Below are 15450 nucleotides of genomic sequence, written 5' to 3' on the forward strand. Positions count from 1 at the left end.
CTATATATATGCTCTCTGTACTCTTTGACATTATCATTGAATACAACACAATCTATATATTCTCATCTGGTATCAGTTTCCAGGTTTTCTCTCATGGAGCTAGGGTTCTGGCTTGACAAGTTTGGGCGGTGCGATTATTAATCTTCTACCGCCATGCAAATTATTAATCTTGTTCCACTAGATCAAATCATTCTGTGGTGATCATATGGCTCCAGAACAATCAAGGAAGCAATGCCACCACCATAGCAATAGTAAGCATGTCGTCCGTGGAGTTACCACGGAACTCGTGGAAGAAGTCGACAATCAATGTGGCGGCGGTAATCTTAATTGCCGTGGAAGCTGGCACCGTAGCGATGGTAGTGGCAGTCTGCACCTAGGTCAGCAACATGACGGACGTGACTTTAATGAACCGTGTCAAATTTGTAAAGGTTTCGGTCACACGGGAGCTAATTGTTTATGACGCTATGATGAACCGTGTCAAATTTGTAAAGGTTTCGGTCACATGGGAGTCAATTGTTTTTGGCGCTATGATGATCCATGTCAAATTTGTAAATGTTTCGGTCACACGGGAGCCAATTGTTTTCGGCGTTATTCAGGGGCTCCGGGTTCTCAGCGTTTTTCACCCTCCCCGACTCCTTAGGTGAATGTAGCCATTTCTGGTGATGACTCGGGTGGTCCACATGAGTGGTTTCCTAATACTGGTGCTACCAACCATGCTACGCCTGATCCTTCTTTGTTGACCTCTGCGACGGATTATGATGGCCCTGAGACTCTTCGTGTTGTCACTTGGCAGTGGTACATGTTTGCCTATTGTTAATGTTGGTTCAGCTTCTTTAGCCACTAATTCTAGGTCTTTAAGTTAAATGATGTTTTGCATGTTCCTGATCTTTCTAGTTCATTATTATCTGTCCAGCGTTTTGCCAAAGATAATAATGTTTTCTTTGAGTTTCACCCACTTTGTTTCTTTGTGAAAGACATTTTGACCAAGAAAGTCCTATTTAAAGGGCATGCATCTGGTGGCATGTACTCCTGGCCTGCGTCCTCTCCTGCTCCAGCTGCATTCGTTGCTGCGCGTTCCTCTTTTATCTGGCATATGCGGTTGGGGCATCTGCATTCTAGAGTCTTACGTAAAATTTTGGAGTCTTTGTCTATTAGTCATTTTAATTCTAAAGATATTCCCAATGTTTGTTCTTCTTGTCAATTGGGAAAATCATCTCATTTTCTATTATCTCGTGTTGAAACTACTAGTACGCATCCTTTAGAATTAATATGTTATGATATTTGGTGCCCTGCACCGTTACTTTTTGCAAATAGCTTCAAATATTTTGTATTGTTTGTGGATGATTATACTCGTTACATGTGGTATTATCCAATGCGTGCTAAATTTGAATTATATGGCATATTTGACAAGTTTCGGTCACTAGTTGAACGTTCCTTTTCTTGCAAGATTATTTCTTTTCAGTCTGATTTAGGGGGAGAATATAAAAAGCTTGGTTCCACGCTTGCTTCTCTGGATATTCGTCACAGGCAATCGTGTGCGTATACCAACGAGCAAAATGGTCGGGTAGAGCGTAGGCACCGTCATGTTGTTGAGACGGGTCTATCTTTAATTGCTCAAGCATTTGTTCCGTCTCGTTTTTGGGACTACGCGTTTGAGATCACTGTCTACCTTATCCACAAAATGCCTACTCGTGTCTTATTTGATGAAACACCACACTTTTGCCTACACTGATCTCCTCCGTCCTACTCTTACTTGCGCATTTTTGGTTGTCTGTGATTTCCTGTGTTTCTTCCATATAATCGCAATAAACTTCAGTTTCGCTCATCTCCGTGTGTTTTTCTTGGTTATCCTCCGTCCTATCGTGGCTATCATTGTTTAGATACTAACACTAACAAGGTTTTATCTGTCGCCATGTGCGATTCGATGAGACTGTTTTTCCGTTTGTTGCTCCTATTTCTTCAAAGGTGCCTCAGCCGTGTCCTGAACCATGGGGTGTTGCGGAAGTTCGGATTCTAGATCGCGGTGTCTCGGATGATGTTTTGGCCGGCGATGAGTACACTGTCGAGGCTGCCACGGGAGGTGCCGAGCAGTCCAAGTCCACTGAACGGACTGTCTCAAGCCTGCAAGGTGCGTGTGGTAACCGTGTGGTAACCGCCTTCCCTTTCCCCTCTAACTTCTCCCTCAAGTCGCGTACTTCTTGAGCTAGGTCGGTGACTTCCTCTTGAACTTGGACTTGCCTGACCAGTGATTCAGCGCTAATTTCCTGCACCGAACATTCTTCCACCCATTTGTGAGTTTCACACCTTCGTTCTGGCTTATTTCTAGGCTCTCGTGGTTCTCCATCTTCTCTCTATGTTCTCCCGTTATTCTAAATAGCCGCCTGATGTACGACCCGGTTGCCTTGCCCGTCACAGGCCGATCGATTGGTCGCCTCATGGCCAAACCTTGATTGAGCAGGGGAGCAGTGGGAAGTCAAAGGTCTTTCCTCACGCTCCACTGGTCCAGTAGAATGAGGTGGCTGGACTCTAGTTGTTTGTCGGACAGGAGGGGGGCTGCGTGTTTGCCTGGCGGGCAGTCGCCGCTTGCTCTTACCTCTAACGCTCGTATAAGTTTAACATTCGATTCATTACCTCCACGGTGGTCGGGGCAACTGGTGCAGGTGGCAGAGGCACTAGTGGCGCGTCGGCGACTCACTATCCGTTGGGTAGCGGTGCATTTGAACGCGTATAATCGGTTTGCTCACGAGAGTTCGGGTGGCTGAGCTGTTCTCGCAAGTCTCACCCCTATGATGCACGGCTCTAGCCACCGAAAGTTGACAAGAGCTGCGTTCTCCTCGTTTTTGCCATGGGATTCTGCTCTGTGTATCGGTCCCCACAGAAGGCGCCAATGTTGGTTTTATTGACCACCGGAGCAGTCAAACGACAGGCCACCACAACCGAAAAAAATTAAGAGACAAAGGTTGTCGGAAAAGTGCTCTTTATTGCTCTGTGTATGTGTTTAAAAGCTTAACCTTTTTCAAGGTGTTCTAGGCCTATTTATACAAGAAATAAAGGACCTAAATTAGGTAACCCTAATCTGTCATAAATACAATTGATCTTCAATTCTTTCCTTATAGTCTCCAGATTTCCCTCCGCCTTCTGCAAGATCTGCTCCCCAAATCTCCTCTGGGTATGTACGACCACATCTTCAGCATTTGTTCGAGTTTTCCCTAGAGTCGACAAATCTTCCATCCTACTGACTGAGCCATTTAGATGTCCCTTCACCCACCCATATTACCGAGTGCGACTCTTTTAACCATTCGGTTTCCTGCCCTTCTCCGAGCGTGTCTTCTCTTATTCGGTACTCCGCCTAGGCATTTACCCTCGGGGGGCTCCGATCCTCAGCCGCTCTACTGGCTGCTTGTATCTCCCGTCTGGTTCTCAACTAACTTAGGGATGGCAACGGGGCGGGGCAGGGGTGGGAGTATACTCCCCGTCCTTGTCCCCATCCTCATCCCCGCCGGGGAATTGAAAATAGTCCCATCCCCGTCCCCGCGGGAATGGAAATTCTTCAGTCAATTCTTAGTCAAAATTTTAAATTAGTGTAATTTTTAATTTTAAAAATTAAGGTTTTAATTTTAAAATATATATATATATATATATATATATATATATATATATATATATATATATATATATATATATATATATATATATATATATATATATATTTATTTATTTATTTATTTATTTATTTATTTATATATCGCAATGTTGCAAAAATCGCACCTAAGCGCTAGGCGCCGCCCGACCATGGCGAGGAAGGCCAGAATCGGCATCCTCCGCGGCCGGGCGGCTAGGCGGTCTAGGCATCTGCATAGCGGGCTGAATCGTTCGTATTTTTTATTTTTTTTATTTTTTTTAAGGTTTAGGGTTTAGAAACTTTGTCAAGCATAACTTTTGACTTGGTTGTCCGTTTTGGACAAAAAAAATTTCAAGGTGGTTTTCCCTACCAATTTCTCAAAATAATGCTTCTTTTGCTCTTAATTTTTTTTTTTTTAATGTATTTAGATGGTTTAAACAATATTTTGAACAATTTTACAACCACCACTTACGTAAATATTTTGTAAGAAATAACTATGGGAACCTTATGTTTTATTAGTGAATTTTATAATTTTTAGTTTAATTTTTTTAAAAAAATAAAAAATAAAAAATAAAAAGTAATTGGACGCGTAATATATTTTGCAACCTTGATATATATATATATATATATATATATATATATATATATATATATATATATATATATATATATATATATATATATATATATATATATACACACACATATAGGAAAAAGATCAAATGCGGCGAGGGCTTTAGGTGCGGTGGTGCGGTGGAATTTCAAAATACACCAACAGTGTAAGAGAAACCTACCACAATGAAATGTAAAAAAGCACCAAAAAATATACAACAGACCCAAGAAAATACACAATATAACTCACCACCTCCAATGGTGTATTTTCGAACACTGTATGGTGTTTTTAATCACACCTAATGGTGTGTTTTTGGTGATGCGTACCTAATTTGTGTGTGTTTTTGTGGTGTATTTTCCTAATGTTGATGGTGTATATTTGTTGAACTATTGGTGACGCCGCACCGCCGAACCGTAAGACACCGCCGCACTTGAACCTTCCTATTGTTTAACTATTTATTTATTTATAGTTATATAATTATTCGGGGACGTGACGGGGCGCGGAAGAGTATCCCCGTCACCGTCCCCGTCCCCATCCCCGACGGGGAATTATATATTTTCTCCATCCCCGTCCCCGTTCCCCAAAAATTTTTCCATCCCCGTCCCCGTCGAGGAGGGCAAATTGCGATCCCTAGACTGGCTACCTCGACGGTTTTATCGATTGCCCATAGGTCCCATCCGACTACTCGCCAGGCGGCCCCCAAGTCCCATCCGACCGCCCAGCTGGTTACCACAGGTCTTACCTGGCTACACGACTGGCTTAACTGACCATCCTTCCCCTGTCTGCCTTCATCAACAATCCTGCAATACGACTAATCGATTCCATCATCCTGCCCAACCGACTGCTTGCTTACATGTCTCTGCCAGCCTACTTACCCACACTTGATCAACTGTACAATATTCTGATTATTGGTACTTTACCTTCCACACTCGGCCTACCCGCCGACTCTACATATATTTATCTTCCGCTGCCTAGTCTGACTGGGTGTGCACTCATCCCATCATTGCAAATATAGATATAGAACTCCAACCCGGATACAATTTATGTCAAAATCATGTGATGGATTTGTGGGTATAGAGATATATATTAACATATGTTTGACTTTGAGCACTAAAATCCGAGGATGGTGTTTTCTTGCTGACTGTATGTGTCCCTGGTTAGTACAGTTACGGTGGATGGACACTATGGGATTTAAAAAAACAATTCAGATATGGAATTGAAGCAGAATGTTTCACCATTTTGAGTGCGTGCTGCTTCACAAGGCACCTGCCTAAGGTGGGAAGAAAAGGAACTATACATTATATTTAAAAACACAATATAAATATATATTTATAATGGACCACTGATTTTTAGGTACATTTGTAGTGCTTTATATAGAGGTGGCGATGATGATTCACAATCCAATTCATCAAGTAGTCCTGTGCCCTCCACACGCCTTATCTGAGTGTATCACTATTATATTCTCCCTTCTTATTGTCTTTCTTAGCCATAAGGTAAGTCATCACAATCACCATCTTAATTCCAGTTTTATTTATTTTATTTTTTGAGAATATAGTGATGATGTTTTCTTGATCTTTCGAACAATAAAATCTCTCCTGAGGTGGCTAGAATCTAATAATAATGCATTTATATAGGTGAGATAATTTCACTACTAGGAAGAAAAAAATAGCAAGATGGCTATTTGATACATATTTCATATATATATGTGCATGCTTATAATTATGTATATATTTTTTGTGATTGGGTGCAGGAGTATATATACTAGGTGTTGTGACCATGAAGCTGAAAATTCCGAGGTGGGTGGTGTTCCTAGTGGTGTTGTTTTACAGCTTTTCAAACGTTGTTATTGCTACCGCTCCAATTACGGAAGCAACACTTAAACAAGTTGCTGCTTCTCTGCAAATGTATGTTGATGAACTTCCCATATTGCCAAAGCTGTTGGGTTATACTCCGAGTCTGAGAGGACCGAAACCTGCCACACTTACCATTGGGATGTACCAAAAGTTTTGGGTATGTGCATGTACACGTTGTACATTTTTTATATAGTAAAATATTTAAAATTGTGACTAATAATATGTATTTTTAGAAATTTCATCGGGATTTACCTGCAACAAGAATTTTTGCTTATGGAACATCAACATCTAAGGCTACAATACCAGGACCAGTAATCGAGGCGGTTAAAGATGTAACGACTTATGTGACATGGGAAAATCACCTCCCTAAAAGACACATACTTCCATGGGATCCAACCATTGCCGCCGCTATCCCCAAACACGGTGGTGTGCCCACGGTGGTCCACCTCCACGGTGGCATCCACGTGCCGCAGATGGACGGCCACGCCATGGCTTGGTTCACGGCCGGTTTTGGTAAAAGGGGGCCCACTTGGTCACGGAAAACCTACGTGTACCCTAACGTACAACATGCAGGGAACTTGTGGTACCATGACCACGCCCTTGGTTTGACCCGGCTAAACCTCCTAGCCGGTTTGATTGGTCCGTATGTCATCACAGAGCCGGGTTTGGAGTCAAAGTTTAACCTCCCTTCTGGCCCGGAATTCGACCGGCATCTCATGATTTTCGACCGTAGTTTCTACAAAGACGGCTCGTTGTTCTTGAACCGGACCGGAATCAATCCGACGATTCACCCACAATGGCAGCCGGAGTATTTTGGCGATGCTATAATTGTGAACGGCAAAGCGTGGCCGTACCTCCGAGTCCAGCCTAGAAAGTACCGGTTCAGAATCATCAACGCCTCAAACGCTAGATACTTCCGGTTCACCTTAACCAACGGCCTCTCTTTCACGGTGGTCGGCTCCGACACATCGTACCTACCGTCGCCGGTGACGTCGTCAAGTATTACAATCGCACCCGCCGAGATCATGGACGTCGTCGTCGACTTTTCCAAAGCCAAAGCGAGTGAATCAGAGTTAACAAACGACGCACCCTATCCCTACCCTAACGGAAATCCCGTGGATCAGCTGAACAGCAAGATCATGAAGTTCATCATTACTCCCGCCGGCGACCCAACTCCGGCCGAAAAATCCCAAATCCCCCTGACCCTAAAAACCTACGCGGCCGCCACCCCGACGGCCGCCATGGTCCGGAGGTACATAGTGATGTACGAGTACCAAAGCGCGACGGGGAACCCGACGCACCTTTATATCAACGGGAAGAGGCTCACGGACCCGGTGACGGAAACGCCGAAGAGCGGGTCGACGGAGGTGTGGGAGGTGATCAATCTAACCAACGACAACCACCCTCTCCACATCCATTTAGCGGAGTTCCAAGCCGTGAAAATCCAGCGGCTGGTGGATTTGGCGGCGTTCACGACGTGCATGCAGGCCAAGAACGACGCCGCCGCATGCAATGTGGGCAGCCATGCAACCGGGAGCTTGATAGACGTGCCGGCGTACGAGAAGACATGGAAGAACGTGGTGAAGATCCAACCCGGCTACCAAACCACAGTTGTCGTTAAGTTCAACCTCGTAGAAAACGACGCACCTTATCCCTTCGATGCCACGGGCTCTCCGGGGTTTCTCTACCACTGTCACGTAAGTTTCTTCATTCCTTAATTAATCGCCTCTTAATAATCACATTACATTATTATTATTATTGCAGCAATTACTACGTTATCATTTTTTCTTGTCATTTGTACGTTGCCGCAGATTCTTGATCATGAAGACAATGAAATGATTCGCCCCTTCAAGCTGGTGAATTAACGCCGCAGAAATAAATAAATAAAGCAAAGACTTTTCTACTCTTTTTCCCTTTGTGCAATTGTGCAGTGCCCACTCATACGTACTTTGTATTATTCAAATGTAAGATTGTCTGTCGGAAAGAGCCTGTTTTTTTTCTAGATATATTGTAAAATTGTTTGAGCAATAGAATATTTAACAGAATAAAGTCCATGGTTGAGAGCATCGAGTTATGTCCACCACCAAACGTTTGATGAAAGATACCAACATTATATATATATAATTCAGTTCCCATGTGGTTGGGTGTGCCCAGTGGGATGTTAAATCTGAGAGCCATTAATCTTGCTTAAATTAACGTTCAGAATTAACAAAATTTAAAAAATATATAGTGGCAATTTAGTAATTTTTGCATTTATGTCAAATTTAATCTGCGTGGTTTTTATGTTTAAAGTGTGATTTTTGTGCTTAAGGTGCGTGAGTTGTATGTTTAATGTGAATAGTTGTTGAAACTTAAGGTGTGTGGTTTTTGTGCTTAACGTGCGTGGTTTGTGTGCTTAATGTCAATAGTTGTTGAAACTTAAAGTGCGCAAACCTGAAGTTTGTACGTGCAGGTTTGCCTTCTTAAAGGTGCATTGTTTTCCTTCTTAAGGTACGTGATTTGTATGCTTACGGTGCGTGAGTGGTTGAAACTTAAGGTGCACCATTTTAAAATCTTAGGTGCGTGATTTGTGTTCTTAAGGTGCGTGATTTGTGTTCTTAAGGTGCGTGGTTTGTGTACTTAATGTGTGTGGTTTGTATACTTAAGGTGTGCCATGCATTTTCATGCTTAATTATGTGCGCGTTTTTTTTTAAATTTTTTTAATTTTCATTGATTTGAGCCGTTGATCTAGATTTGATCAACGGCTCAGATTAAATCTCACCTCATCTTTCACTCGGGAGACTCTTATATATAGAATCGCACTCACATGTGAATGCTTCGCCCAGGCGTGAAATAGGAATGGATTCTGTGCGTCCACGTGTCCAGATCTAATGGATGAGAAACACTGATTTTTTTTTAAAAAAAAAGCGTGGTGGCATTTTCGTAAATAATTGAACATCGAAGTGCAAGTAAAATGTATTATAGGTGCAATTAAAAATTTACACTGAGCATCAATACTAAGTGCACAAATAGTTATAAGTAGTTGCACCTATAGTTGTAAGTAGTTGCACATATAGTTATAAGTAGTTGCACCTAGGTGCATGAATGTTTGCGAGTGGTTTTCAGGGGTATTACTACCCGCTGAACTCAGATCAATGAATGTTAACAAAGCAAAATTACATGCACTTATAGGTGAAAGTAGGTTCACCTATAGTTATAATTAAGTAGTTGCACATATAGTTATAAATAGTTGCACCTATAGTTATAAGTAGGTGCACCCAGGTGCATGAATGTTTGCGGGAAGTGAATGTTAACAAGGTAAAATTACATGCACTTATAGGTGAAAGTAGGTGCACTTGTAAGTAATTTTACTTGCACTTCGATGTTCAATTATTTACAAAAATGTCACTGCATTTTTTTTAATCTATTAGATCTGGACACGTGTTGCGCGCGGATTCGTTCGCATATTCCCTCCTGGGCACTTATCATTTTATAGGCCTGGGGCGTAGCAACAAAAATGGGCCCTACATAAAATTAATATACATTTTTATAACTAAAATTTAAATTAAATAAGGAAGGGTCACAAAATAGGCTGGTTTATTTTTTTATATTTTTTTTTTTGGCCCTTTCTTATAAATAAATGAAGTCCTATAAAGTATAAGCGCAACCTTTAAAACAAATACTTTAAAATATAACATTTTTATTTCAAATAAGTATGAACGGTGTAACACTAGTTCAATGCAAAAATCACAATTCCTACTGTAAAATATATAATTTTTATTTCAAATAAGTATGAACGGTGTAAATATTAGGCCCTCTAAAAATTGAGGTCGTGTTATTGTCCATCTTGCATGCCCCAAAATCCGGCCATGAAAATACTAATGTCAAATAACTTGAAATAAGATTAAAAAGTTTTTAACTATTTTACATACACATGAAAACAATTCTATATGTTTTCCTAAATCCAAAATAATCAATAACTGCATCAGTGGCTTCATAAATAAACAATTATAGTTTATAAAAACGAATAAACAATTTGAAACCAAATAAGCTTATATGCAATCACACTATTATTATTATAAAAAATATAAAGTAATTATTATTAAAAATTTATAAAACAAAATTTATAAACAAGAACGGCATGAAATCTTAATTATTGAGAACAATAAATCAGAACACTTTAAATGCGATAAAAAATATTCATAATAAAATATGAAACATAATTAATTTGATAAAATAGTTCGAATAGAAAACACATTATAAATCAAATATCTTCTATATTGGTATTATATTTATAAATACTTTTTCTTTTAGTTAGATTAATTTCAAGTTTTTCTAGATTAATTTAAATACGATGACACACAATAGAACTTCTAAACTACATTAACTAGATAATTCATAAAAAAAGTAAACTATCTTTTAGAATATTTTTCATAACTAAACCACAAAATATATTACATGTACATTACTCATTATAAAGTTCAAAAAATAACATGTGTTCTAAATATAAGTTGTAAATTACTCGAATAGAAATTGATTCGAAATTTGATATAAATCACAAATCAATCTATATTATAAATCTCACTATCATTATAGAAAGGTAAAAAAATCACAAATTTACAAATTTAATAAAAAATACAAATTAAAATAGAAATAAATTTCATAAGTTACAATTTTAATACTACATAATAATATATCTAAATTCATCTTCTAACTAGTAAAGAGTGAAAATTTAATATAAATGTACATAAGGGTTCCCACGACCTTTAACATACAAACAAAGAATCTTACCAGTTAAGCTAACTAACACTTTGACAATATTAATGTACATCAAATACCTATACAATAACACTATAGTATAAATAAAATATAGTGGAGTGGGGCAAATTATGTTGTGCATGCATGGTGCACACGGATGCAAAAACGACGTTGTTTTACTTAAATAAAAAAAAATCATTTTCGATTGCCGTTAGTTACTCAAACATATGTTCATAATTTTATAATTTCACATTCTGAATTTATAGTTATGAAATTATGGATGTGTAGTTATGCAATTCTAGAATTATAGTTAAGAAGTTATGGATGTGTAATTATGCATGCAATTCTGAATGTATAGTTATAAAGTTATAATTTCGCATTCTGAATGTATAGTTATGAAGTTATGGATGTATAGTTATACAATTCTGGATTTATAGTTATGGAGTTATGGATTGTAGTTATGCAATTCTGGATGTATAGTTATGAAGTTATGGATGTGTAGTTATGCAATTATGGATTTATAGTTATAAAGTTATGAATGTGTAGTTATGCAATTCTGGATTTATAGTTATGAAGTTATGGATGTGTAGTTATGTAATTATGATTTTTTATTTTTTTTTAAAGTTGGATGTCAAAATGACGTCGTTTTAGCAACCGTGTACACCATGCAAGGTGCACACGCTTACACAGCATAACGCTCCGTGGAGTGGGGTGAGGACCCTTTCAAGCGTGGGCTCTGAGCAAGAGCTTTGCTTAGGGCCGGACTTGCGAATGACGCACCTTAAGTTTCAACAATAAGGCACCTTAACTTGCTTGTACTCCTTTGTGATATAGTGTTTCGTTGTGATTATCCTTTCATCATTCTGTTCTCAATTGTATTGTACGGTATCTCTCTGGTTCCTTGAGTTCATGGATTTCGCAATTCTCGGAGTTTGTTTTCTTCTTTGATTGTTCCAAATGGCGAGCGAGGAAAACCAAGATGTTCCAGCTTAGCCGAGTTTGGCGGATGTTCTAACCGCCATAAATGCTATGAGTATGCGACTAGATGCGTTTGAGGCAGGAGCTTGTGCGGCAGTACCGCAACAACAATTACAACTCACGAACAAGGTCGACCCAAGGGTTCAACATTTGCAACTTGTTCCAAACAATAATGTTGGCAACTTTAAACTTAAGATTCCTTATTTTACTGGCGAACATGGGTCAACAAAGTACATTAATTAGGTCTCTGAAGTTGAATTTATTATTGATGTAAAGGACTATACTGAGCTGTTAAAAATTAGACTTGTTGCTACTTCTTTTAAAGGTTTTGCAATGTCTACCCATTTAGAATCGTAACTGAAATGTCATTACATTACATGGTAGTTGTGCTAAGGGGGAAATTAACAAAAGGAGCAAATTACAATTTTGGTCCTATGACTATAGGGGGTATGTTAATTTGGGTACGTGACTTTTAAAATTAACAATTTAGTCCTTTAACTATCATTTTTTTAGCAGATTTGGTCCTCCCAACCAAATTGCCGGTGGAATTTGGCTGGAAAGACGTTCAACTTTTTAAATCAAATATTGGTGGGGGTAATTCGGTTCAACAATTAAAAAGACCGAATTACCCCCACCAATATTTGATTTAAAAAGTCGAACGTCTTTCCGGTCAAATTCCACCGGCAATTTGGTCGGGAGGACCAAATCTGCTAAAAAAATGATAGTTAAAGGACTAAATTGTTAGTTTTAAAAGTTACGTATCGAAATTAACACACCCTCTATAGTCACAGGACCAAAAGTGTAATTTGCTCTTAACAAAAGTCTTAATATGTAAGTGTATAAACATTCATGACTTTTTGAATTTTCGTATAATAATGAACTCATTAAAAGTATAAATTGAATATTGTCCAACTTTCTTTTTCTCTCAACCTGAAGCACAAAGAATCAATGCTGCTTCCACTGAAACTTAAAAAGGAGTCCAACTTTGGTGTCATTAGACCACAAGGTCTTGGCATGTTCTTTCTTTCTTTCTTTTCTTTTTTTTTTTTTTTGACTCCGTATTTCTTTTTAAAAATAGAAATCTTTTCCCATAGATTCCAAATTAATAACATAGTGTTAGGCTATATAGAGGGTGAAGTCGTATTAGGCACTAAACAAATTAAACCACTTTTTCACTTTCACAACTACAGAAGAGGACAAAAGATATGTTGGTGATATATGCTCACAACTTTGGGCCAAGACCTAAAAGAAAAAGCATTGTAAAAGTGCAACTTTGGTTCAATGGCAGATCTACAATTATATTGTTGCATGATTACAATCTCACTAACAAGAATAAACAATATAATGTAATAGAAACAAATTCGATCACCGTAGTACGTTGCTGTAGAGGAAGAAGCAAGAGGTAGTACTGCTAGCTAGCTAGTCATGGTGATTTGCTAATATATAGCAGAAGAAGAGGTACAATAATATAGGTGTAATGTGATATTTGCAGAGTGAATGATGAAGATTGATCGTAAAATTCTGAGGAGTCAACCGCAAGAGGCATACCGTCGCTGTTGAGGGTGCACGACAAGGGATCAGAGCCGTTGGTGCTCATCATCAGCGCCCTCAGAACTGCAGAGACTGTGTGAATATAACGAGCTCGATTTTTGTTGAGAAGCCATGTTAGACCCATCAGCTGGCAATCTCTGCTGCGCATTTTGCTTCCTCTTTCGTCTGATTTGCTTGTGCTTCTCGTTTCAGACTTGCTAAGCTGCTTAGGGGATGTGAAAACTTGTTAACTCATACCCATCAAACTTCTAAGACAAGACATTTCCTTCGAAGCAAGATTGTTTTATATAATCGTTGTGAAATGATCAGTAATCATATATAAACATGTATGACAAATGTAACAAACATGTTGAGCTTTCTTATATGTGCAACTATTTTTCCACACTCTTGCTATACAACAAACATCCTCAAAAAGGGATATATTTAATCAGTAGAGTTTCTGAAAATTAAAACATCCTTGGAAGTCACCAGCTCAAATCCTTATTCTACTCAAAGGGAAAAAACATCCTCTCCACTAGGTGTAGGGATTTTAAGAATGTGATGTCAGTCCTAGCATGAATCTGCTTAGTGCGATCTTCCTGACACTAATTGTTGGGAAGAGGCCGGTAAAGGGTCAAATCCATCAATTTGGCTAGGGGATTGTTGAGCAAGGTCGGTGAAAGAAAGTCCAAATGTAATGACAGTCAAGGAAATAGATTAGCTATAGTTTTAACGTAATGGTAAATATTTGTTCCTAACAAGTGGTATCAGGTCGGGGAATTGACTAATCCACTACATATATAGTGAAATGGAACCACAAAAGCAATCACTAAACACACCATCTATCTACTTTCTTCTCCATCTTAGTACTCTCCAAAGACTACACCATAATAGGAATTGTAAACAAAATACACTTTCCAAATCATCCAAATTGAATCAGTTTCATATATATGCGATAAAGAAGAGAACTTCAGCAATTGTGGCAAGAAAATGAAACAAAATTAAGTTGCCCCATTACCCACATTTCAAGAATTTCACTTCATTTTCTCTCCCAAAATCCCAAAAGAATACAGAAGGCGTACCAGATACAAGCTATTCAAGCACTTGGAGCAACTGGCAAGGCTAGAATACCCATTTGCAGAAGAACTGAAGCAATCAGTTTCCAGTCTCTTCACACTCTGATGGCCCACCAATTCGCCATGGGAATTCATGGAGAAAGCTTCCGGGCAGCTCAAAGGGTGAAGCCTAATGCCACAGTAGCAGTAAACTACGTCACAGGTCTGGTTGGGCTTCACCAATTCAATGCCTTTATTCCCCAGAGCCTTCTCCAGAGAATCCACGCAGGTCTCGGAGTCATCCGGGAGCACCGGCATGTCAAACGTCGTCGTTCGAGGGATCTTGGAGGTGGCCCTTTGGAGGGCAGTTGTTGAATAGGCGGAGTAGAGCCAGGCCGCGAGTACCGGGCAGCACCGGGTCCGGTGGAGAGGACCCGAATAATCATTCGACCCGCAGGCGGATTTGATCCCGCGGAAGAGCTCCTCCGTGAGGTCCAGCGGGCAGGCGGCGGTGTTGGACTGCTCCGGGAACGCCGGAATCGTTGCGGGCGTTGATGGGGTGGAAAATGAAACGGGTTCTGGATCGGGCAAATCCGGATTGGCAATCGAAACCGGTATGCATAAGCTGGCAAGTGAAAGGAAAGTGAAGGAGAGAAAGAAAACAGAGGAGTGGAACATTGCTTTGAGAGTGAGAGAAGTGGGAATTAAGTTCTCTTTTCCAATTTGGCTAAGAGAAAAAGGAGAAATGGAGAGAAGTTGATAGTAAGTTGAGTTGGATATATGGCTTTAATGCATTGCTATTTGCCATTTGCCATTTGCCATTTGGTGGTCACCCTTACTTGAGACCAAGATATTCACAACACTACAACTACAATGCATTATGGTTATCTCCATCATGTGAAATGATATGATTTTTTGTTCTAAGGTGTGTGGATCAGGGTTAGTATTTTTTGTATCAAGTATAATTATTTGCACATAATATTATAATTAAGATAAGTGTTAATAGTATTTGATAGAGATGACCAAGGTTCGTTTCAAACCAAATTGAGGACAATAAAACCT

General features: G+C 39.4%; 2 protein-coding genes across 2 annotated transcripts; one reads left to right on the top strand and one right to left on the bottom strand.

The window, feature by feature from the left end:
• Positions 1-5638: 5638 nt before the first annotated feature.
• LOC109150191 (multicopper oxidase LPR1-like) lies at positions 5639-8154 on the top strand. Its single transcript, XM_019298096.1, has 5 exons — positions 5639-5737; positions 5954-5958; positions 5989-6245; positions 6322-7785; positions 7900-8154. Exons 3-5 carry the CDS (start codon positions 6012-6014, stop codon positions 7951-7953), a joined length of 1752 nt encoding a protein of 583 aa, XP_019153641.1. The 5' UTR covers positions 5639-5737; positions 5954-5958; positions 5989-6011; the 3' UTR covers positions 7954-8154.
• Positions 8155-13046: 4892 nt separating this feature from the next.
• LOC109150192 (uncharacterized GPI-anchored protein At4g28100) lies at positions 13047-15242 on the bottom strand. The gene is made up of 2 exons (XM_019298097.1): positions 14416-15242; positions 13047-13556 (listed from the first exon to the last, which is right to left on the bottom strand). The coding sequence occupies exons 1-2, from the start codon at positions 15064-15066 to the stop codon at positions 13227-13229; spliced, it is 981 nt and encodes a 326-aa protein (XP_019153642.1). The 5' UTR covers positions 15067-15242; the 3' UTR covers positions 13047-13226.
• Between the last annotated feature and the right edge of the window lie 208 nt (positions 15243-15450).

This window comes from Ipomoea nil, unplaced genomic scaffold (genome assembly GCF_001879475.1).
Source record: "Ipomoea nil cultivar Tokyo-kokei standard unplaced genomic scaffold, Asagao_1.1 scaffold2219, whole genome shotgun sequence".
In the NCBI taxonomy this organism is placed as follows: Eukaryota; Viridiplantae; Streptophyta; class Magnoliopsida; order Solanales; family Convolvulaceae; genus Ipomoea; species Ipomoea nil.

What these genes read in the sequence shown, in the direction of transcription:
- LOC109150191 (XM_019298096.1), top strand. Translation starts at nt 6,012, where the DNA reads ATGAAGCTGAAAATTCCGAGGTGGGTGGTGTTCCTAGTGGTGTTGTTT. An exon ending in GGATGTACCAAAAGTTTTGG is followed by an intron (nt 6,246 to 6,321) that starts GTATGTGCATGT and finishes ATGTATTTTTAG; the next exon opens with AAATTTCATCGGGATTTACC. An exon ending in GGTTTCTCTACCACTGTCAC is followed by an intron (nt 7,786 to 7,899) that starts GTAAGTTTCTTC and finishes ACGTTGCCGCAG; the next exon opens with ATTCTTGATCATGAAGACAA.
- LOC109150192 (XM_019298097.1), bottom strand. Translation starts at nt 15,066, where the DNA reads ATGTTCCACTCCTCTGTTTTCTTTCTCTCCTTCACTTTCCTTTCACTT. An exon ending in GCTTGAATAGCTTGTATCTG is followed by an intron (nt 13,557 to 14,415) that starts GTACGCCTTCTG and finishes TCCCCTAAGCAG; the next exon opens with CTTAGCAAGTCTGAAACGAG.